The sequence below is a fragment of the Mesoplodon bidens genome (genome assembly GCF_964165515.1).
Source record: "Mesoplodon bidens genome assembly, chromosome: 14".
NCBI classification, from domain to species: Eukaryota; Metazoa; Chordata; class Mammalia; order Artiodactyla; family Ziphiidae; genus Mesoplodon; species Mesoplodon bidens.
The window spans coordinates 50,525,733-50,549,239 of NC_138170.1; the positions used below are offsets into that span (position 1 = coordinate 50,525,733).

Genomic DNA, 23,507 nt, shown 5'->3' on the forward strand with positions numbered 1-23,507 from the left:
TCACTAGGTTTCAAGGGTCCACATGGCTGTGCTTTTTACTGGAAAATTCTAAAGCCTTGATGTGGTCTAAGAGGATTCTTTCTGGACAGTGGTTCTCCCAACCTTCTTGAGGAACTGCAGTTTGAGCATGACCCTTAGTTCCTTTCTAACTTCCCAGCACCCTCTCCCGAGATCGGCTGGCCCTGGTAATGCCTAACCACTGACGCTCCTCCATTGTGCCATGCAATTGCATGCCTCTGGGCCTTTTGCTCTGTTCTTTCTTTCATCTAAACTTGCTTCTCTCTTCCTCCCTGGCTTTTCACTTTTTCCTAGCCCATTATCATGTCAGACTCAATTTAGGAGTCATGTTCTTTGGGAACCCTCTTTGGAACCTCTGTGGTGAGCAAAGGTCCTCTCCTCTGTGCCTTCTAAGCCCCCTCTAAGGTAACAATTACATTATATTCGAATGAGTTTACACAGTAGGTAAACTATTGCTATTCATTTGTTAAATATTCCAGGTTATGCACACCCGTGCTTATTTTGGGTGGGACCAAGGAGTTAATTTTTTTTTTTAATGGGGGAAATATACGAAACAAGAATGACAGAATGCTGTTAACTGGTAAAGCTGAGTGATGGCTACTTGGTTAAGTGATGGTTATACTTTTCTCTCCACTTGTATATAGCTTATGTCTAAAGTTTTCCAAATAAAAAAGTTCAAAAATTAAAAAAAATGTCATGTGTGATAAAATGCACATAAAATTTACCACCTTAACCATTTTAAAGTGTAGGGTTCAGTGGTACTGAATACATAATGTTATGCAACCAGCACCAGCATTCATCCCAACTCTTTTCATCTTGTCAAACTGAAACTCTTATCTATACCCGTTAAACAATAACTCCCCATTCCCCCTTTCCCTGACAACCATCATTCTACTTTCTGTTTCTGTGATTTTGACTATTCTAAATACCTCATATAAATGGAATCATACAGTATCTGTTTTTTTGTGTGACTTATTTCACTTAGCATAATGTCCACAAGCTTCATCCATGCTGTGGCATATTACAGAATTTTTTTTTTTTTTTTTGCGGTACGCGGGCCTCTCACTGCTGTGGCCTCTCCCGTTGCGGAGCACAGGCTCCGGACGCGCAGGCCCAGCGGCCATGGCTCACGGGCCCAGCCACTCCACGGCATGTGGGATCTTCCCGGACCGGGGCACGAACCCATGTCCCCTGCATCGGCAGGCGGACTCTCAACAACTGCGCCACCAAGAAAGCCCTACAGAATTTTTAAAGCTGAATGATATTCCATCGTATGTAACAACAAACATATACCACATTTTGCTTATCCATTCATCCACTGACGGACATTTGGGTTGCTTCCACATTTTAGCTATCGTGAAGAGTGCCATGAACATGGGTGTACCAATATCTCTTCAAGATCCTGCTTTCAGTTCTTTCGGGTATATACCAAGAAGCAGAATTGCTGGATCATATGGTAATTCTATTTTTAATTTTTTAAGGAACTACCATACTATTTTCCACAGTGGCTGTACCATTTTACATTCTCACCGACAGTGCACAAGGGTGTCAGTTCCAAAGAGCTAACTTTTATGTGGCTTTAGAAATGTTCTATTAAATTTGAGAGGTTAGCAACCCAAAGGGGCAAATTGATTATGAAATTCATTGTGACCATATGTATTATGGTTTTATTATAGTAACCACTTGTTGGATGCCTACCCTGTGCCAGGTACTTTAACATTTTACCCAGACGCCAGTCTCTATATGATTCTAATTCTTACAATAATCTTTCAATATAGGTATTATAACCTCCATTTCACAAATGAGGCTAAAGATTAAATGGCTCATCCAAGGTCATACATCTAAGAAAGTGGCCCAAGCGATACTCATACCCAGGTCTCACTCCAAGCCAGACCCCTATTATTCCACGACATCAAGTGGCTATTGGGAGTGACTCATTCCACAGAATCCGGGATACTGCGCTTTTTCAGTGATTCCCCCCCCCCCCGGTAAATTACCCCAGACAAACGCGGCGAAGGGGAAGTATAAACGGAAGACCCTTTCAGATTAGTCAGCTGAGCAGGTGCGTTCGCCCTTACTCAGATATTCGGGTTTTGTGAGGGAGTAAAATGGTAAGCGTGTGGCCGCCACGAGGCCAATAACCGAAGCTGAGAAAAAGAGCGCGGGGTAGGGGTTTCACTGGGTCTTTCAGCTTCATTCTTAATCAGCGTTTTCGTAGACCCCTATACCAGGGGCGGGAAAGTGTGCGTACGACTGTGGAGAGAAAGGATGGGTGGAGGAGGAAGACTCTCCAGCCAAGCGCAAAGCAAGCGACTCCGCCGCCTGGCGCAGTTGCCAAGACAGTGCGGCCAGGGCAGCAACGGCACAAACGGCAGAAACCACACCGCGTCCCGGCGGCGGTGGCTGCGAGCCCCAGTGACGCATTGCAGGTACGAATCAGCCAATCAGAGGCCGGTTCAACGATCGTTGCGTTACGCGTCGCTACCACGATGCTCTTCCGCGCCGCAAAGTAGCGCCTCTCAGGCGCGACTCCACCGGCCCTTCAACGGCTCGCTGGGAAGCGAAACCCACTTACGCCATCCGTTCGCCCCCCTCCCTTTATCTCTTGTATCGTCGATCACACAACTGTGGATAAAGGGGTCTCGAGAGAAGTTGGAGTGGAGGGGGTTGGCCGGGACTCGTTTGTGATGTTCCGTTATCTGGCGTGCGGCGGAGGGATCTGGCGGAGGGAGGTGTTTATGAGGCGCTGGGGGCGGAGGAGGAGCATTAGTTCGAGTGGAGCGAGCGAGCTGAGTGGTTGTGTAGTCGAGTCTCGGAGACCGGTAGCGCTTGCAGCATGGTGAGTGCGTCGCTAAGCTGCCGGTGCTCGGCCTGTGGGGGGAAGAGGCTGAAGCGAATTGACGAAAGAAAGGGAACTTGCCACCCTCACACCCTCCAGGAGTGGTTTTCGCCGGAGGGATGGCGCACATGAGGCTGGGGGCGCCCGCGGCCGTTGTGTCGCAGGTGCTTCCCCACCCCCCATTTCTCCTCAGGGAGGTGTCCCCTAGTGTACTGGGGGCCGGGTGCACCGCCCCCGGCGCTGCGGAGCTCCTCAGGGGCTGGATGAGGATGGAGCCCGGGCGGGGGGCAGGTCGGCCTCCGGGGGAGGCGACAGTGGAAGGGCGGGGGGGAGCCGGGGCGCAGAAGCTTTGGGTCGGGCATCTCGAAAGGTCAGCCCGGGGCCGGATTCAAAAGCCCAACGGACGGTTGGTGCCGTTGGTGCGGACGCCAGGAAGCGCTTTTGTCCGCGCGCGGCCGCCTTGCGCCGAGGGGGCGGGCGGGAGCGCGCGAGGCCGTCAGCCCGCAGCCCTGCGGGTCAGGCCGGGAGGGGGCGAGGGGCGGGTGCGCTGTGTGGGCCGAGCCCGCGCGGCGCGGGGAACGGCCGGGGGCGGGGCGGGGCGGGGCGGGCGTGGGGCTGGGGCCGCCGCCCGCCCGGCTAGGCTCACGCCCCAGCTGCTGCGCTGGCACCTGCAGGACTGCGGAGGTCTGGGCGGCCCGCGGCGCTGCGAGGCCGGCCGTTCCGGCATAGGTTGGGGAGGGCAGCCTCGGCCGGTTCCCATCCCCCTCTGGCGGCGCGAAGGAAGCTCGGTGAATCCTGATCCTTTTGCTCCCGCTGCGCCTTGAGACCTAATTCCACCTCCCAGGCTGGACATTTAAAACAAAAAAAAATTTTTTAAGTGGTTTTGTCGTTGAAGGAAATGGCTGTATATCTGAAGTCAGGCGCAGCCTCCCACTATTCATCTCGTTAGAGAAAGCCAGAGGCTCCAGCTAGGGTCTGAAAGGCGTTTCCTGTTCACCTACCGAAATCCAGCTCCGTGGTGACTGTCGTTCTGTTGTGAAAGTCGGTCTTACTCTCCTGTAACAGTTGGAAGGACGCCTTTGAGAAGGGCCACAGTCCTCTTCTTGAGTGCTCACGTGCACGCCGAAATGTTAAAGAACCACTACCACACACAGTGTTGCCCCGCTCCAACCCCCTTGAAAATAACTGGTATTTCCGTAGAGAAAGTGCCAGATACCTTAACGTGCAGTTCACTTCATTTGTACAGTAATGGCTGTCAAAGACCGTCGTGAAAGAAGGGGGACGGGATTTTTAAAAGCATTTTCTTGTCACTAAAGACCGGAACTCCAGTTCTTTCCTGTTTTTTAAAAAAAACAAAACTAATGAGGGCGGTAATTTGCAATACTTATTTTGTCGTTTCTTCTGCCAAGTCGTTATGGGAGATGGGTGTGTCCAGGAGGCAAGGTGACATCTTAAACAGTTGGGAATCCTTGCCAACTGAAACCTCCACCATGTATGGGTGTGGGGAGAGGAGTTCGCATTTGTTTGATGTGCTCTTACATCTTGATATTCTAAATTATTCTAAATTTGAATGTGCTGGTTGAGTTTACTTTTAGGTGAAACAGGGTGTACAGTATAGGCATGTAATTAAGATTCAAAATTGTGGGGTAAATTTTTTTAATTTCTCATATGAAAGGTAAGGTTTCTTCCTGATCAGTCTGATAATTGAATCAAGAGCTCAAATGGAGTTTCTCGGTGAGGCATAGAGTTTGTATCCACCCTTCGGGGTCCTTTGCCAAGGGTAGGCTTTTGTAGTTACTGTTCACATCATTGATGTTTTGGTTCAGTTAGTTAAATTGACAGTCATTGTTAACTAATTTGGGAATTGTCCTCAGGTAATTTTATAACTATAAGACCTGATGATTTAAAATTAGGACTCTGTAAAGTCAAAGAATGAAATGTATTTGATGTGGAAGTGGAATAAGTTTGCTCACATGGTTCTTGGGTTTACATATAGTTGATGCATGCTCATTGAAGGGAGATTGATTGCATTAAGAAGGCTTGAGGCTGGGGTGATAAGTAAAAGATGTGAAGAGGTAGAAAATTTGGTCACTTCAGTCTAATTAAATATCTCATCGAACAGCAAGAAGATCTGTTTCTACTAGACTGAAGAAATTCACCAAGGCTCTATTAAAATATAGAAAGTTCTAGATTGAGCTAGAATGATCAAATTAGGCCGTTAGTAAAGGTAATTTTTAAGAAGTAATATCTTCTAGCGTTTTCTCTTTGGGGCCAAGATGCCCTATAAGTGCTGTTCTATCAGAATGAAAGGTATCTTAAACTCTACTGAGATTGCTTTTGATAAAGATAAAACAAATACCCCGATTTCTGAAATTGTAGAAAAATTTTTACTTATGAAGCCTTTGTTGTATCTAAATAGCACTTGGAGTAAACAGGAATCAATGAAGGGTGGAAGTTTGTTTCATTTCAAGCCTATGGACTGATACACTTACTCAGATATGAATTTTGGATTATTTTTATACCACCTTTCACTAGATATGCTCCAAGGGTATCCATACCTACTTTTGAATGCCATTTGGGAAATGTTTAATAGGTATGTAATTTCCTTAAGGTCACACATGTAGTCTAGATTAGTAGTGTTTTCTCAGTGTTGACAAATCACCTGCATTTCTCCAAAATGCAGATTCTAGTCTAGTAGGTCTGAGGTGGAACCTGAGAGTGTACTGATGCCTGGGAGCTTTCTCTAGAGTTGACAAGAGCAATAGGAAGAATTACATTAATATTTGTATTTGTAGAAACAAAGGAGTAAGAACTAGTCATCTCTCTAGTGAGTTATTTACTGAGACAAACACACATTTTGATGAGTTTGAGTTTTCTCAAAAGTATAATTCTTCTAGTTCTTCTGTCAAGAAAATGACTCTCTCCATAGACAGAAATAACCAAATTTATTTGTATTTCATTGGAAAAGGCTTACAAATTACAGTGCTAGGGAGCTTTGTGTTCTTGCTTTTAGTAGGCTTTAACCTGAATGCTGCTGATAAAGGTTACTTTAAAACCTTGAACTCTGGGTTAGTAGTAAATACAAAAAAATTGTCTTTAAGTTTCCTGAAATATTACAAGCAATATCCAGCACTTTCAGGCTATGTAACTTAGTCTCCTCTTTATTCCTTGAAGCTCATTTGTGATCTTTACTGAGATCGCAGACAGGGTGGTGTGGGGCCATTAAAATTTTGACTTTTCAAGCAAAATTGGATAATTTTAAAGTTTTCTTCCTGAGGCCTTCTCAGCTTTCACACAAATGAGTCTTCTCAAAATCTCTTCCCGCACAACTTGTCAAGAGAAAAATCCCTGCTGTTTCTGCACATATGAGTCATTCCTTCAGCTTTCACACATGCTGCAGTGTCTTCCACACATTTGGTTTAACTAGTCCTAAACTGATGTGTCCTGCCACATCTGTCCCTGGGCTTGCACCTTATGGTTTCAGTTTGTGGTAGTAGATTTTCTCATCTTAAAGTTAACATGGAATGTGGTGAGTTTGCTGTAAAGGGCTTGATAATGCCCCACCTGTCTACCTTCTGTGTGGAAGTTGAACTAGTCAGGTTGGTGTTTAACATTACATTGTAGGTTCTTTGGTTAATTAATTTATATAAAACAGTTATCACTGAACTCTTTGGGCTAGCCCTTTACATAGCTTCTCACTTACTGTGCACAATAACCCTGCAAGGTAGGTATTAATATTCTGTGTCACAGGTGAAGTTGACAATGAGAGGTTGAGTAACATGTCCAAGGTCACAGCTATTGAGTGGCAGAGCTGGGATACTAGCCCAGCGATGACTCAAAGCACCATGCTTTTTTCTTCGACCATGCCATGTTGCCCTTCTTTCAAAAATGATAGACGTCCAGCAGAATGGAATGAGACTAGAAGTAAATCATCTATAACCTCTAACAAAGTAAAAATTAACTAAGTGGATTTACTGGGTTTTAAATCTTATTCCTATAGAAAACAATCGACTGATTTTATACCAAATAACTTGGAGGATTGGGATTTGTAAGGATAAAAGTAGATAATTTTTATTTTATAAACTTCTGCATTTGAGCTTAATTATTGGCTCTTCAGTTTTAAGTTACTGGACTATTGGCTTTTTTTCTTTTTTCTAAAGCAACGAGTTGAGTTTGCATCAAGGTCAAATCAAAATTGTTTATCAGGGAAAGAAACTTCTCCTTTTCTGGGTTTCTTCTCAAATGTTCTCATGCTGTCTCCTAGAGAAAAAAATGTGATGCTATCCTGTATTAAGGTTTTATCCTTTCCAGGGGTGTGTTCATTTAAAATGAAGGAAACCAGGCAGTGTTTATTCTTCTTCTCATACCAATAAGTGAATGGATTAATCATAGTACACTTGACTTCTGTAGGTAGGAATATTAGATAGGAGGCTATTTCTTGTCAGTGCCTCTGGATATATGTACCAATAAGCAATGAAATGTCCAAGGATGAAGGCCACATGAAGAACAAGGAGGCTTGTTATTTTGCAAATATTTTTATTATATTATGGTGTGCTCTGAATTTAAAATTGAAGGTATTGGATATGTCTGACACCTTACTGTTTAATTCTGACTCTACTAGTTACTAGTTTTGTACTCCCGCTCACTGAAATTTAACCTGAGCCTCTCTCCCCATCTGTAAGATAGGGTATTAATGATATTATTAATACCATTAAGGGTTGTTGTGAAGATTGAATAAAAACAACATATGTAATGGGTTTTAGCAAGTGCCTGAATGTGTGTTTTTTTAAGTAAAAACAAGTAACTTTTCTCCATTTGCTAAAAACATCACAAATCTTATGCTCACTTTGGAATTTCAAACATCAAGAGAAAATAAGTAGCTGGACTTAACATTTTGTAAGTAATGTACTTCAAATATTGAGAATCCTGGATTCTCTGCAGTTGCATGGCAGGTGAGGAGAAGTAAAAATTGGTACCTTTCATGTTGCTCCAACCAGGACAGCTTGGATTTTTGTCTTTTTGATAGTTTTGCTTAGTAGTTTTGTTGTTGTTGAGGTTTGGAAAATCACATATATGTCCAAGTGAAGTATTTAGCCACTTACAGGGGAATTTTAAATGTAGTCCTTGTTCATTATTTTTGATTCAGTGGAGATTTCTGGTATTAATGGTTTGTATTTACCTGAGGAGGTGAGCTTAAGTTTAGATATCTTAATTTTGAAAAAGGAAACATTTCTATTGGATCTATCCTTGCTTTAGAAGAATACCAATTCCAATTAAACTTTCTAGTATGCCAGATTTGCTTTTTAAAAATTTGTGTAAAATTAGACTTTCAAACGTATTCTGAAATATTTTCGTATCTTAAACTTGGGGGCGAGTTAGCTTAGCTTTGAAGATAAGGTGTGTGCATTTTCTGCCCACCTGTGTTTGGTACTAAGGAATGTTGAACTAAAATTTATGGAACGGGGTGAACCTTGAATGTTTTTTTGGTTTTTAATTTTTATTTATTTATTTATTTATTCATGGCTGGGTTGGGTCTTTGTTGCTGCATGCGGGCATTCTCTAGTTGTTGCGAACACAGGCTACTCTTTGTTGCGGTGCACGTGCTTCTCATTGTGGCAGCTTGTCGTGGAGCACGGGCTGTAGGCACGCGGGCTTCAATAGTTGCAGCACATGGGCGCAATAATTGTGGCACACGGGCTTAGTTGCTCCGCAGCATGTGGGACCTTCCTGGACCAGGGGTCGAACCCTTGCCCCCTGCATTGGTGGTTCTTAACCACTGCACCGCCAGGGAAGTCCCACCTTGAATGTTTTTAAACTTGTTTCTGTTAACTATTTCTTTGATCTCTTTGTAGGCTGACCAGCTGACTGAAGAGCAGATTGCAGGTGAGAAATTACTTACTAGATTATACCCATCAGATTTTATGATAACTTAATTCGCTGGTCTCAAAATAAGGTACTTGTACGACAGAATTAACTTTGATCTGTGTAGTAGATGGTAACAAATGAGTGTAATACAGTAATTGAACCTACTCTGGCAAGTGAGAAAGTAAACTTGACTATGAAAGATGTGTGGGGCTAACTGTAATTAAAGACATGTTTTTAGGTTATGTGGATATACTTTTGAGCCTGGTAGGGGTGGTCTGTTTTTCGTAAATATTATCTTGCTGTACAACTTGAATTCTGGGCAGTTTTTAACACTTCAGCTTCATATCAGTCTCCATAGGAAAAGAGGCCAAATAGTAGTTAATAGGTAACTCGAAATGTAAAATCAGAAAATGAATGTTGAATTTACCCTGGTTTAAAGTAGCTAATATTTTAAATTTAGAGTTGCATATATGGTCATTCAGGGAGTAACCATTTCTCTAGTGAAACACTTAGGTCCAAAAGTTAGCATTCCACTTTACAGATGTAGTAATTTGAATTTTATCTTAAAAAGCAGTGACAGCTGTTGAAATCAGTTTTAAGTTTTGTATCCTTTGATTTGCTACGGAAGTATGTGGAATTGCTACATAAAACTTGATGAGATGTCAATATGCCGAACCATTAGTACTTTTGATTTTATTCTACTACTTTGAGATGGCTAGTTAACATCAAAATGTTGGGGAAACTTAAGAAATGGTGGGTTGGGTTTTTTTTTTTTTTTTTTTTGCGGTACGCGGGCCTCTCGCTGTTGCGGCCTCACCCGTTGCGGAGCACAGGCTCCGGTCGCGCAGGCTCAGCGGCCATGGCTCACAGGCCAAGCCGCTCCGCGGCATGTGGGATCTTCCCGGACCGGGGCACGAACCCGTGTCCCCTGCATCGGCAGGCGGACTCTCAACCACTGCGCCACCAGGGAAGCCCCATCAAGCAGTTTTGACTGCCATAGTTTTCCTGGTAGGCAAGGAATTTCAAGAGCTCAAAATCACTAAAGCTTTTTTTTTTTTTTTAATGCTAGAGTAAACTGAGAAACCCAGTTGGAACTGACCTATGTGGCCCATTTAAAGTAAGCTCCACCCCTCATAGACAAATTTGGTGGAGCCAGAAATCATTAGTCTCCTCAAATACTCATCACAAAATAGTATTTGCTAGGACTATGTAAAGTAGAAAACTATTTAGTAGTAAGGACCAATTTAAGCAGGTTTTATTTTTATTTCTTTGTGCATTTGACTTAAACTGGGAATTTGATTTTTAGAGTTGGTAAACTTGCATGTATAGGGTGTGTTGAAGTAGTCAAGTGCAGCTTTGGAAATAATTTCTTTCTTCATATATAAGTGTATTGATGAAATGTAGATTATTCTGGAATAGTTTTCTATATGATGTCTCGAGGAAATGACTTGGGGTATTATTTCCACTCTTAAGTTCTTACCTCTCTAATACACCTGTCTTTGCCTGTCATTTCTCGGTAGTCCCAGTCAGGTAGTTCTGCATGGCAGAGCATGTTCACTTCAGGATAGAAAATGTATTACTCAAGGTGCCAGTCACATAGTTGATGCTCACTACTCCTCTCCCAAACACACATGCAACTCTTTTAAAAAGTAGTTTGTGTCTGTTAATAGGAGAGGCTCAATCCTCTGGCTGATTGCATTTTTGTTAAGAATACTTGTAGTTCATGGAACATTGTCTTTAAGATAAATTCTTTCTTTTCATTGGTTCCTATCATACAATTAAATTTCTAGTGAGAGTGGTAGGAAAATCTATTTTAGGTTCTTTCCATACCCTGCCTTTTCCTAGGCTTTTAATAAAGCTGTTCTTGGACGCTAGGTTTTAGCGAACCTTTAAGGTAGCGGAGCCAAAGCTTTTATGCTATTAAAATAAAAATCCTGTGAAATTGGGGACCTTTTTATTTCCTTTTGTATGTCCAGTACCTCCCACACAGTAAGGACTGAATAAATATTTCTCTTTTTTTGCCATTTACAGTTTTATTAAATTCCCTTAAAATTTGAATAAATATTTCTTGAATAGATAAATTTTCAAAGAGGTGTGCCACACATATATGTTCTAGAACAGTACCTACCCTATTCCTAAGAATTATTCTGCCTCCTCCCAAAGTCCCCTCTCAATGTCTACCTTTGAGGTGAAGGCAAAAAAATTTTTTAATCTGGTAAATTGTAATTGCTGGTAACCAGTTAATATCTTAGAGTCTTAGCTCTACTTGTGCTAACAAGCTTCATACCTATAATGCAAGGTTGAATATACTAAGGTACTTTTTCAGTTGGCTTTGTCTTCATCTGATAATCATTACTACTTCAGATTTGAAATTCCTCTAACAAATAACTTAGTCTAGAAAAAAGTATGCTTATTGTTTAGGTGAAGTTTCTAGAGTTGTTTACGTTACCCTGGTCTTAAAGAGCAATCCACAACAGTCTAGTGTGACATCACTAACAAGTTAGTTTTGTTGATGACTCTGCCATGATGTCATTAGTCGTTGGTATTTAATATTTAAAAGAAAAATGTAAAATAATTTTTTTTCTTTAAAGAAATTTATGCCTAAACCATTAAACTTTTAAAGTTCAGTGTAGGGATAAAACTTATTTGATAAAAAAAAGTACTAATCTTACTCAACAATAAAGGCTTGGTACATGGCTTTTACAGGATTAATAAGTTTGGAATTTTATAAATAAATAGAAATGGATAAACAGGCATTTGATTTTTCTTGTGATTGTTTCATAATGACCTGTTTTAATAGAATTATAAGTTTATGTAAAAAATATATAGAAAGGTATCCTGGGGTTGCTAATGAACAAATGAAACAAGTAATAGTATGATTTCTGAAAGTTTCAACTTGGGCATAACTAGAATGGATTTTGGGAGGTTCCATCAATTATGTTGAAGATAGCTGTTCTGTGACATTCAGGACCTGTTGTTTTCTTATCGTGAATTGAGGTTTTGACTCCTAGGTTTATATTCAACTCATTCCTGGGAAATAACTGTTTAGAATGATATGCTTCTATACATTAAGATTAAACTGTTCTGAAGCACAGGTGGAGAGCTATAAAAGCAGGTGAAATAAAATTGTACTTTTCAGTTTATTCTTATTTTAAGTTTTTGCAGGTGTTTCTGCCTCTTTAGTGTAAAAATACAAATAGAGATTTGGGGTAAACCTTGACCTTCAAAGTATTTTTATTCGTTTTTGTATGCATGAAGTAAACACTAGTTACAGCATAGAAATGGTTTTATTTTCTGCTTTTCACTTATTCCAGCAAATATTTTAAGAGTTATTAGATGTTTAAACTTATTGAAATTTAGAACACACATACATAAACTTATAGCATGCATCTTTCAGAATTTGTCCTGTAAGTTAAATCACTTAGTAAAATGATTATGGCTAGTTATACTGGGAATTTTTGTACATAGTGGTGGTGTTACACGATAACTGTATTATAGCAGAGAATGTAATGTAAATAAATATAAATCTCTTAAGTACTTTAATTTTCTTGGAGCCTAAGTTATTAGGTGATAGATGCTACTGTGTTCCGAACCTAATAGTTTATATATTTCTACACAGTATTTGTACATCCTGTTTTTTTTAAAAAACCTGAGTGTAAAATGGAAATGTTTTCATCAAATTCTGCTATTTGTAGGACTCTAATTTATTTTTGTCATTGGGTGGTTGGTCTAGGTTAGTACTGCATATTTTCATAAGATCAGTCAGTAGTTTGGTACTAAGCTTCTGATATCAGGTGAGTTCCTCTGAAGACAAGTAATATTTAAATGGAGTGGAATGTTTAGCACTCAGTAGTAGTAAGTGGCACTTTCTACTTACTGAGTGTAGCAAACTATAACTAGTCGGTGATACCTGGTTTAAAGCTAAGCAATTAAAAGAATCAAAGCAGAAGAAAATAATGTGATAATCCAAAAAGGTAATAGGACTCGGGTAGTTGTGTGTGTAATTTTAAATAAAGAATCCATTTGGAGGCTATTGTGATAGTCCAGATAAAAGATGATAGGGTCATTAGCCAAAATGTTGGATGTAGAGATGAGCAAAGAATCAGGCAGTATTTAAATAGAATTCAGCAGGCCTTGACAGGTTTCAGGGAAAAAGAATTAAGGTGGCTTTTGTTTGCATTTCTAGGGTTGCTGAGGAGTATAGAATTGATTTTCATTAAGTTTTCCTTGAGGTCAGCCAGGGAAGATGTCCTGTAGGAGTGAGAAATAAAAATATTTTGTTGAGAGTGATGAGTAGACTAAAGATGTGAAGTCTTCATTATTAGTGGGCATAGATGAAATGGCCAAGGAGAGAAAAAAGGATAAGAAAATTGGTTACATCTATATGTAAGAGACAAATAGGAGCAAGACCCTTTGGCAGTAGGAGGTAGAAAGTAAATTACTGTTGTGAAAGCCAAGAGAAGTTTGAGAGTTTTCCAGTGTAGTTGTGGATGCCACAGGAAAATGAGACAATCTTTTTCTTGACATTTATTAAGTACTTATTTGCCAGGCATAGTTCTAAGTGCTTTACCTATACTAATTCTTAAATTTAGGAAGTAGGTACAGTTATCTCCACTTAACACACATGAGAAAGCTGAGGCAGAAAATTTGCCCAAGGTTATTTATATTACTAGTAAGTAGCAGAGCTGGAATTTTTTAGCCCAGGCAGTTGAGTTCCAAAGTCCTCTTTTAGTTTCTGTGCTGTATGCTTTTGTGTTTGCTTGCTGACTGGGCCTAATATCTTTGCTAGCTTTGTTAACTAGCTCATTTATATGCCCTTGCACTACCAAATTAAATCTCTGCTTTAGTTTCTCTGTTTTCAGGTATTCTGGACTGTTGCTCCAGTAGCTTTCCATGTAATCTAGTGGTGAATTGAAAGCAACATAATTTCACAAGAAGATCTAAAAGATTTTAGGCAATAATATATCTCACTCATCTTATAAGCTTGGGATTTTATATTCTGAAGAAAGGTCTAAATTTTGTTTTCAGTGATACAGCACTTAGTTAAAACTGGCCATTCATACCTTGATCATCCCATTGTTAACATCATTATAGATTATTTGGTGATAGTCCCTTCTATCTTCCAGAAGAGGAAGCTAGCCTATTGAGGTTGTTCTGAAATTTAAAGTTTTTTGTTTTTAATTTAGTAGGTGATTAAATAGACTTAATTTTAACTTTGGGGATTACTGTAAGTAGTACAGTTGCTATATAGAAGTATGTATTTGGTAACAGTAGTTTTCCTTTTCTATTCTGAGTGTAGGTTAGATCTGTAATTTTGAATTGTGTTCCACAGAGCAGCTTCAACAGAAAATAGAGAAGCCAGTCATCTGGGGCTTTGAGTGTTTTCCTCTTTCAACAATAATTTGACTTTTATCTGGACTAGATTTTGGAGTTCCCTGTAAGATTTTAAATGAAAAAACTCTTAGGTAGATCAATATATGAGCATATGATTAGCTAAAAATGTTTGAAATATCACAAGGTTTCCCCACCTAATCCTTCAGGAATCAAAATCCCATTTCAGGTCCTATCTCTATATATATGTTTGCTTTGATGGTTGATTAATACATTTCATTTTAGGAGGTTACTTTTTTATTGTTAACTGGTACATTTGGATTGTGGTCTCTCTTTCAAACAGAATTCAAAGAAGCTTTTTCACTTTTTGACAAGGATGGTGATGGAACTATAACAACAAAGGAGTTGGGAACTGTAATGAGGTCTCTTGGGCAGAATCCCACAGAAGCAGAGTTACAGGACATGATTAATGAGGTGGATGCTGATGGTAAGTCTTCTTAGTTTCAGGGTTTGGGAAGGGGGAGTTGAAGAAGTGGCATTTAAGTTCTGTTGTAATGTTTCAACTAAACAAACCATTTCAGGTAACGGCACAATTGACTTCCCGGAATTTCTGACAATGATGGCAAGAAAAATGAAAGACACAGACAGTGAAGAAGAAATTAGAGAAGCATTCCGTGTGTTTGATAAGGTAAGTATCCAAAGACTGGATTTGTTCAATTTTAATTTGAGGATAAAAAGGTATCAGGACCTCTTAATCTGTGAAGACTTGTTTTTCTGATGACTTACCAACATACTTTAATATCAAGCAAAAGCTTTTTAAGAATTCAGTGTAGATGGAGGTTTCCTAATAACATATATTGTGCATTAGTTTTGTGGCGAAAGAGGCATCACTTGACTTTGGAACCAAGAAATTGTGATTTCAATATAGGATATCCTGCTTGACTCTCAGTGACATTTGATATATAGGTCAGCTATTTGTAAACTCTCTTTAGTTTGTATAGCTTACTAAAGTATATTTTGCTCCCTAATGTGAAGTTTAATAAACTTCTATTCTAACTCGTTACGTCTATAATTTTGCTTAGACATTTTACTACATTTTTTTGTAGGATGGTAATGGCTATATTAGTGCAGCAGAGCTCCGCCATGTGATGACAAACCTTGGAGAGAAGTTAACAGATGAAGAGGTTGATGAAATGATCAGGGAAGCAGATATTGATGGTGATGGTCAAGTAAACTATGAAGGTAAGTCTTTCACTGTCACTGCCTTATTCTGTGCTTTGACTTTAAGGTAGAGGTTCTTGTTAGGTATCTGATAGGTCAAAATTAGTGACATTTTCCCCCTCCAGAAATGGAGATGCTAAAACAGTTACTGATATTTACCAACCTTTTGCTATTCAGAGTGTTGTGCACAGATTAGGCAACATCATTGTCACCTGAGAACTTTTTGGAACTATTTATTATCAGATCCTACCCCTTTACTTAGAATCTACATTTTAATAAGATTCCTGGGTGATTTCATAATGCACATTAAAGTTTGAGAAGCACTACACTCCAAACTATGATAAAACAATTTTTGTTAACAATTGTGGAACAGTGTGAAAAGCTTCTTCAAACTTATTTCAAGATCCTCAAAGTTAAGGTGACTTTCTTTCATTGGATTCTCCTTCCCTCTGATTAGCTTTAAATCTAAAATTATACATGCTTCAGTTCAGAAGTATCATATGTGATGTTGAACTAAGAGCAAGAATGCTTTTTATTTGTAATAGCTTATCTAAAGCATTAATTTGGTTTATTTATTAATAATCATAAATAATTTTGATTTATGAAGGTCCAGCCTTGGCAGTAAACTAGCTTTCCTCTGTACTTTATGATAATTTTGAGGAAAGAAAGAGGAATGGAGACTGCTCAGTGATTGAGTAAATGTGATTGGTTTTGTCAGACTTTTGCCATTGACTCAACATTTTTGTGTACTTCTTTTTCAGAGTTTGTACAAATGATGACAGCAAAGTGAAGACATTGTACAGAATGTGTTAAATTTCTTGTACAAAATTGTTTATTTGCCTTTTCTTTGTTTGTAACTTATCTGTAAAAGGTTTCCCCCTATTGTCAAAAAAAATATGCATGTATAGTAATTAGGACTTCATTCCTCCATGTTTTCTTCCCTTATCTTACTGTCATTGTCCTGAAACCTTCTTTTAGAAAAATTGATCAAGTAACATGTTGCATGTGGCTTACTCTGGATATATCTAATAAGCCCTTCTGCACATCTAAACTTAGATGGAGTTGGTCAAATGAGGGAACATCTGGGTTATGCCTTTTTTTTTTAAGTAGTTTTCTTTAGGAACTGTCAGCATGTTGTTGTTGAAGTGTGGAGTTGTAACTCTGCGTGGACTATGGACAGTCAACAATATGTACTTAAAAGTTGCACTATTGCAAAACGGGTGTTTTATCCAGGTACTCGTACACTATTTTTTTGTACTGCTGGTCCTGTACCAGAAACATTTTCTTTTATTGTTACTTGCTTTTTAAACTTTGTTTTAGCCACTTAAAGAAAATCTGCTTATGGCACAATTTGCCTCAAATCCATTCCAAGTTGTATATTTGTTTTCCAATAAAAAAATTACAATTTACCCAACTGTTGCTCTGAATCTGAGTCATTTAATTAACTTGAGGTTAAATAATTTTGAGAATCAAGTGGGGAGGTGGTTTCTACTTGGTATAATTTAAGTTTAGATAAGTAATTTTTTTGACTACTTAAGACTGTTTGGTTTTTAAATTATGATACTTCCTTCAAAAGGTTTAAGTGAAAGATTAAGAAACCTTTTATAAGTGTACCTAGCATGGGGACTGGCATAAGGTAGGTGTTCAGTGTTGCTGCTTACCTTTTTAATATATTTTTCAACTTTGGCATTTGTTTATCCATATAGACTTCAGCCATGCAGTGATTTTTTTAAAATGTTTGTGTTTAAAAACACAAAAAATCCAAATGGGGGGTGAGTCATTATGTTTTGCCTCTATTTTTTTATGTTTTAATCAGTGCTTTTTAATTCTACTACCAGAAAACAAAGGAGAATTTTCAGTTGTGCCTGCCTATCTGCAACGTACTTTACAAATAAGGTATCTTTAGTAGTGGATTGACAGTAACTAAACCTTGTTATAGAATTTGCTTGCTTCTAAACTATTGCTTTCTCTATAAACTACTCAAAAGGTGGTTATCAGGGTTTCTGTTTTTCTAACTACCTTTTAAATACTTAAGGAAAGATTGCATAGCAAAGCAGAGCCAAGATGAAGACATTTAAGTATAATTGTTACTTGATTATTACAGCCACAAGGTTTTTAATTTCCCAGGGGCACAATTTGTTTACTGTGCATCTTTGACTATTTTAATATCACTGTTATTAGTTCTACAGGAAAGTGGAAAACTGGATGGTCAGTGAAGGAAAAGAGTTAAGTATGTTTTAGGTAGGATGAGGGAAGTTAACAGGAATTGATCATCCTAACGGTATTATTACGTTAGGCAGGCAGTACTAATTAGGAAGAGCCTCATTAGATGTAAGAGTTCAGTCAAAGGTGGGAGAAGATTCATGTGTCTAGCTGTTGAGGCACAGTAATCTCCAGAATATTAAACATGGGCTTTGGAGTTTTATTGCAACAGTATTCAGATCATTGCTCTGTATAACTTTGAAGAGGTCAGTATTACCTGAGCCTCGGTTATCTTACCTGTAAAATGGGTGTAATTTACCCAGCTGGTTTCTAACTTTGTTTTTATAATAATGTTAGGTAAAGCACTTAGCATACTTCCTGGTATTTGCATTAAGTGTTCAGTCTATGCTGTTAGATCAGTTATGATCCTTGTAAAATGAGGGAATTGGGCAAAGTTAATATTGGTGCTTTTCCAGTTCCAATAGTTTGAAGTAAAGTTGTTGATAACAAGGTGGAAGGGGAAAACATGTTTCTGGGGTACTTTCATGTGTCATGTTACTGATTTTATATTCTTGTAATCTTCATGAAAATCACACAGTAAGCATTACATAATCTTACTCAAATCAGGACTATAATTTTAAAACCTTCAAATCTTACCCGTATTACCTGTTTTATATTAGCAGCATCATGGTAGTTGATTCTTTTTCCAAATACTGTCTGTAGCATGTTTGCTTTCAGATGATTCTAACCTAAACTATCACTGTTGCAGTTAAAAGTGATTCTGGAATATGTAGAATATGAAGTATTTTACCTAGAATTTTTCTTAAAAGTTTGATGCGTAGCAGAGGCACTGCTGATCTCTATGAAGTGTAGTCTCGTATTTGCAAAGAGAAATGGTTCCTCCCTTTAAAACTGCTGTAATGATAACCTGAAAATAAATCTTAAACTTTTCTCAGTGATATTATGCAAGACAGTGTTTTCTTAAGGGGACATTTTGTTTATTCTACATACTTAGTCTGCTTTATCGGTAAAGTCCTTGAAATCATTTACCCAAGCTGTTTCTATTTTTGCGATACCCAAAACTATTTTCTCATCTAGGTGTTTCCTTATACTTCACACCTTGCATGGGTTTCTGGACTTCTCTGTACCTTTCATCATATTCAGTCTCTAGGGTACCAGTCAGTCCCTAGTCTGCTGAGCCAGTTTTACAGGCTGAGCCAAAATAAGAAAATGAAATGAGGCACAGTGACGGACTGGCTTAATCAGTTTTGTGAAAGTTCTGTTTTTTACTTGTCTCTTGGTCTTATTATTTCAGTTTTTGATTTCAGACCTGGTGCCTGGCTCCTCACCTCTCCGTTTTTCCTGCTATTTTTAAGGCTGTGTTAAATGAGTTCAGAATCCCAGTATTTCAAGAGAAATTTAATGGCGTCCTCCTCTCTTGCTACTCAAAAAGTCACCCGCAGAATCACCTGTGAGAGCTTGTTAGATATGCGGAAAGTTAGGCCCTGCCCTAGAATCTCAATCAGAATCTTTAACATTATTTCCTGGTGTCTGTATGCACATTAGTTTTTGAAAACCACTACTGTAGTCCATCCTCTGGTTTTATTTATAAAGGAAAACTTAACAAATATTCAATTCTTCCTGTGTTCAAAGGGCTAAGAATTAAGACAAAAACCTGTGTTCTGGATATGTTTAAAATTAGGGGAGACATGATTTGTCACAATGAGTCCTGCAATAAAGAGAGGAACAGGGTCCTTTGGGGTATGAGGGATTAGGCCTAGGAGGACTTCTCAGAGGAGCCGACCCTTGAGGTTTGCCAGGCCATCGAAGAAGAGAATAGCATTTCAAGCAGAAGGGCTAGCATATGGGGAGACTAATAGAAGTGTGAAGATGGCATGTTTGGGGTTTGCAAGTATACATCAGATCATGAGGTTCTAATGAGGTGAGACTGGATTGTAAATTTGTAAATTTTGCTTTTGTCCTAAAGGCAGTGACTATATGTTTTGAATGCATTGTGCCAGATGTGGTTCCAGACATTTCACTCAAGTTAGTCACCCCATGTAGGTACCACTATATTATCACCTCCTTATAGACAAAGAAAAGAAGCACAATAAATCAGCAAATGCAGCCAGGGAGAGGAATAATCAATGCAATGATGACAGAGGTCAAGTTTGCTAAGAGCCTGAAAAATCCCCATTGGATTTGGCAACTAGATAACTGGCTAGCTTAGTTAGTAAATGCAGTTTTAACTGAAAGGTGCCTGCACATGTCAGATTAAGATGGTTTTAGGAAAGTATGGGGGTGGGGGTGAGGAAGGAATTGAATCCACATTACTCTTGAAAGTTTGTGAACAGAGGCAGAAACTCCGTGGTGTAGTGGACAGTGGGGCACTGGAGTCAGGCCTGGACTTGGGAACTCTGGCTCTGCCACTTCTGTGTGATGCAGAGGAAGCTGTGCTAAACTGTCCAAGGAAGCTTGTTTCCTTGTTCATAAATGGGATTAATACCTACTTCACAGGGTCGTTTTGAGGATTAAATATATGTGAAATATCTGGAACACAGCAGATACTCCGTAAAATGGAACTGTTAAGCTTAAGGGGACGTTTGTTTAAAGATGGTAATGTTTATAGGTTGAGAAGCTACAGCCAAGAGAGGTTGAAAATGAAGAGGGTCTATACGGATGGTAAAGGGTAATCCGTGGTTTTACAGCCTGTTGTGTCTAGTACTCCACTTCTCAAAAGTGACACCCCCAGAAATTTCCATCTGGAGGAGTTTAGAAACAATCTTAGGAAGTGGGTGCTATCCAAGGGGGGAAAGGGGTGGAGGGGTGGAGGTGGTGGTGGGATGAATTGGGAGATTGGGATTGACATGTATACACTAATAGGTATAAAATAAGTACTAAGAACCTGCTGTATAAAAAAATAAAATTCAAAAAATAAAGTGGGTGCTGAGGTTGATTTTTGCCTTAAATCTAAGTATGCGTATCAAGCATGAGGTGATTTGGGAAAGGGCTGATGGAGATCCTGGGGCGCTTTAGCCTTTGCAAGTCTCCCTTGGCGCAGATACTTGCCGAGGGCTCTCTGGCGACTCCCGCGCTCTTTAGGTTTCCTTACCACGCATGTGTCTGACGGTCTCGACCCATTTCCTCTGCGTGAGTCTTGCTTGCTGTGGGCCCTCCAAGCGTGTGCCCGCCTCCCTTACCCCGCATCGGGAGACGAACCTGGCGGGTGCCCTGCGCACGCTCAGGAACCGGCGGACTGAGGCGCCTCCTGGCAACCGGACGCCAGCCTCGGCCTAGGGAGCGAGGCGGCAGCAATGGACCAGCCAATCATGGCCATCGCCTCCGCCACAGTAAGGGAAGGAGCGAGGCGGGGCGGCCTCGCTACCGCCTGCCTTTCCTGCCCTCCCACCTCTACAACAACTTTCCCCTCGCCGAGCTCCGCCCCAAGTCCCACCTCTCTTTAATCCCGGGCTCTGGCGCCCCTCCGCTTCTCCCTGCGTTCACGTCGGCGCCTGCAGTCCTTTCATCCCGATCGGTATTTGAGTGCCACTTCGTTTGCTCTCCTCTTCCCTCGCTCTCCATTATCCTTCCCATTCGCCCTTTGTTTTCTGTGTTGTTTTTCCCCGCCTCTTACCTACTGCTAATTGCACTGGACAACTGTTTTAATAGGGTAATTAGATTTCTTTCACTTTCCCCTCTGTCTGCCGAGAGAATGCGTTTTTCCTTCCTTAGTCTATTGGACACGTTTTTGCCCTGCTTCCTACTTTAGTATTTATAAAATATTTGAAAGTATCTTTGTTTAGTTTTTAAATAAATCTGGGCAAGGGATGTCTAGCCCGTCTTGTGTAAAGTGATTCACCCTTGAAGTGAATTGGAAGTGGGAGATAGGTGAAGTTGAGATCACCTGTCTTGGGCAAAACAAAACAGCAGCCGCCAATTACCTTCCTTTAGATATATGTTTACTTCTCCCTTCTTCCCACCTCATTTCCCTGGTCCTAGGTAGAGGTGGAGACCTGTCTCGACCTGTCCGAAAAAGTTTGATTTCTGTGACTATAAATGTGCAACAGAGAAGATTCAACATAAATCTAATAAAGGGAATGTATAGGAAGAAATTCAGACTTAGCAGTGAGTATGAAACAATGCTTTTTTAGAGAAATGCCTATATTTCATAGTAAAACTAAAGCCCAAGGGTACTTGTAAGTGGATATAAGTTGCTAGACAGGAATAATTAATTATATCCGTTGACTGATTAGATTGTTTATTATTTTTAATGCCTTGTTGCTTGAGATAACCTATATTTCATAGTAATAACAAAAGTATTCTAAATGAAAGTAGAACTCAGTATTTTAATGATTTTACCTACTGGAAATAGCACAAAAGGAAAAAACTAAACAACCGTGTTCTGTTGACAGTGAAGCTGAAACAAGTATGGGATAATAAGTGGGTGTAAAGTACTTACAATGGAAGACGAGCGTCCTTGGAAACTGAAGAATATCAAAATAATCTTCTTAACTTGACAGATGAGATGTTAAAAATAAAAGCTGCCACTTACTGAGCCCTGGTTGTGGGTACAGGTTTTACAATGCCTTATTTTCATGCCAGGCCTGGTGCCTTTTTTTGTATTCCTAAGAGGAAGCTGAGGTTCACGAGGGTTAACTTGCCTAGTGCTCCTAGCCAGTGGCCGAGCTAGAGTTCAAGCCCAAGTCATAGCATATGTAAATCCAGGAAATGGCAGTGTTCAACATTTGCCATATTGCCAGGAATTTGTATCCCAATGTCCCATTAACTTGATGACTATACATTTTTACCTTGAGCTCCCTGAGCCATAAATCTTAATAACAATTATACTAACACAATTTTGGGTTTATACAACTCTTTTCTTCCTAAGAGCACCAAATTTTGTCACCTCTAATTATTCTCATGACATCTCTGTGAGATGGGGATGTTTATTACTCTAATTTACCCAAAGGGAATTTAGATGTTTAAAAAGCACTTAAGATCATAAAATAGTAATTTAAGGAAATATTACAGGCAAAATTTATCATTATGTAGCTTTTATTTTAATTCAGGCTGACCAGTTTGGTACATGTTTTATAAGTGATACTTAACTTCCAGGGATCACTTCTAAAATGAATAAGCACATTTTATGTTTATTAATAGAAACCAAGCCGGAAGTCATCTTTTGAAAGAGAAGGATGGTGGAGAATAGCGTTAACAGTATGTATATTTTCATCCTTTCCTATTCAAAGTATTCTCATTCTTATTAGTATTATAATCAGTCTAACCTGATTAAGTCACTAATACTTAATTTTAAGAAAACAATGGTTGTTCAAATCTACATGGGCCTTAAAAAAAATCTACATGGGCCTTATTTCATATTTATAATTTTAGTATCAGCATATGACTGAGAAACTAACTTTAAATTTTGAATGCAGTAAAAGCTTGGAAGTAAAGCAACTCTAGGAATCCAGGTGTTTTACAGGATATCTTGATAAAGTCAACCTAGTTTATGACCTTGGTGAGATTACACAAGGAAGAAAAAGCATGCATTCCGGAAATGTGTTTGATTTTGGTTGTTATCTTACTTAGATAAAAAGTAAGAGTCTATGATAACTTTTGTTAACATGACCAATGTATGAAAACAAGACGGTAATATACAAAAGAAAGATGACTGGAAGATCTGCCTCTCAAGATACATTGTTTCTATACAGCAGAAATATTTTCTTTTCACACCTTTCTATAACAGAGGGGCCTCAGGATCCAAAGCCTCCTTGGAATTGAACTAATTTTAATGGTAGAACTGAGCTGAGTGCTCGGTGGGAAGATGGCCACAAAAGCAGCAGCAGCTAAACTGTCAGGTCTGGCCATTCAGCCATACTGTGGTTGTGATTTAAAAGTACCAAACCTCTTATGGGACTAATTAGGCCATGTGTTCTGCCAATTCATCCTCAGTCTCGTGTTATTATCCTTTAGCTTCCCACTTGAGGGCTAGAAAGAAACACGTGGTATCTACTAAGCAGAAGTAGGATAA

The 23,507-nt window shown here is 39.4% G+C and overlaps 2 protein-coding genes across 2 annotated transcripts in view; both read left to right on the top strand.

Annotated features, from left to right (window-relative positions):
- Nucleotides 1-2,755: 2,755 nt before the first annotated feature.
- CALM2 (calmodulin 2) lies at nucleotides 2,756-16,688 on the top strand. Its single transcript, XM_081253955.1, has 6 exons — nucleotides 2,756-2,857; nucleotides 8,710-8,740; nucleotides 14,397-14,540; nucleotides 14,635-14,741; nucleotides 15,160-15,295; nucleotides 16,036-16,688. The coding sequence occupies exons 1-6, from the start codon at nucleotides 2,855-2,857 to the stop codon at nucleotides 16,062-16,064; spliced, it is 450 nt and encodes a 149-aa protein (XP_081110081.1). The 5' UTR covers nucleotides 2,756-2,854; the 3' UTR covers nucleotides 16,065-16,688.
- Nucleotides 16,689-20,805: 4,117 nt separating this feature from the next.
- Nucleotides 20,806-23,507, top strand: part of STPG4 (sperm-tail PG-rich repeat containing 4) — a gene marked incomplete at both ends in the record, with an annotated part of 38,525 nt that continues 35,823 nt past the window's right edge. Inside the window, 2 exon segments of the mRNA XM_081253889.1 lie at nucleotides 20,806-20,826; nucleotides 22,637-22,693. Coding sequence (XP_081110015.1) covers nucleotides 20,806-20,826; nucleotides 22,637-22,693 — 78 coding nt within the window.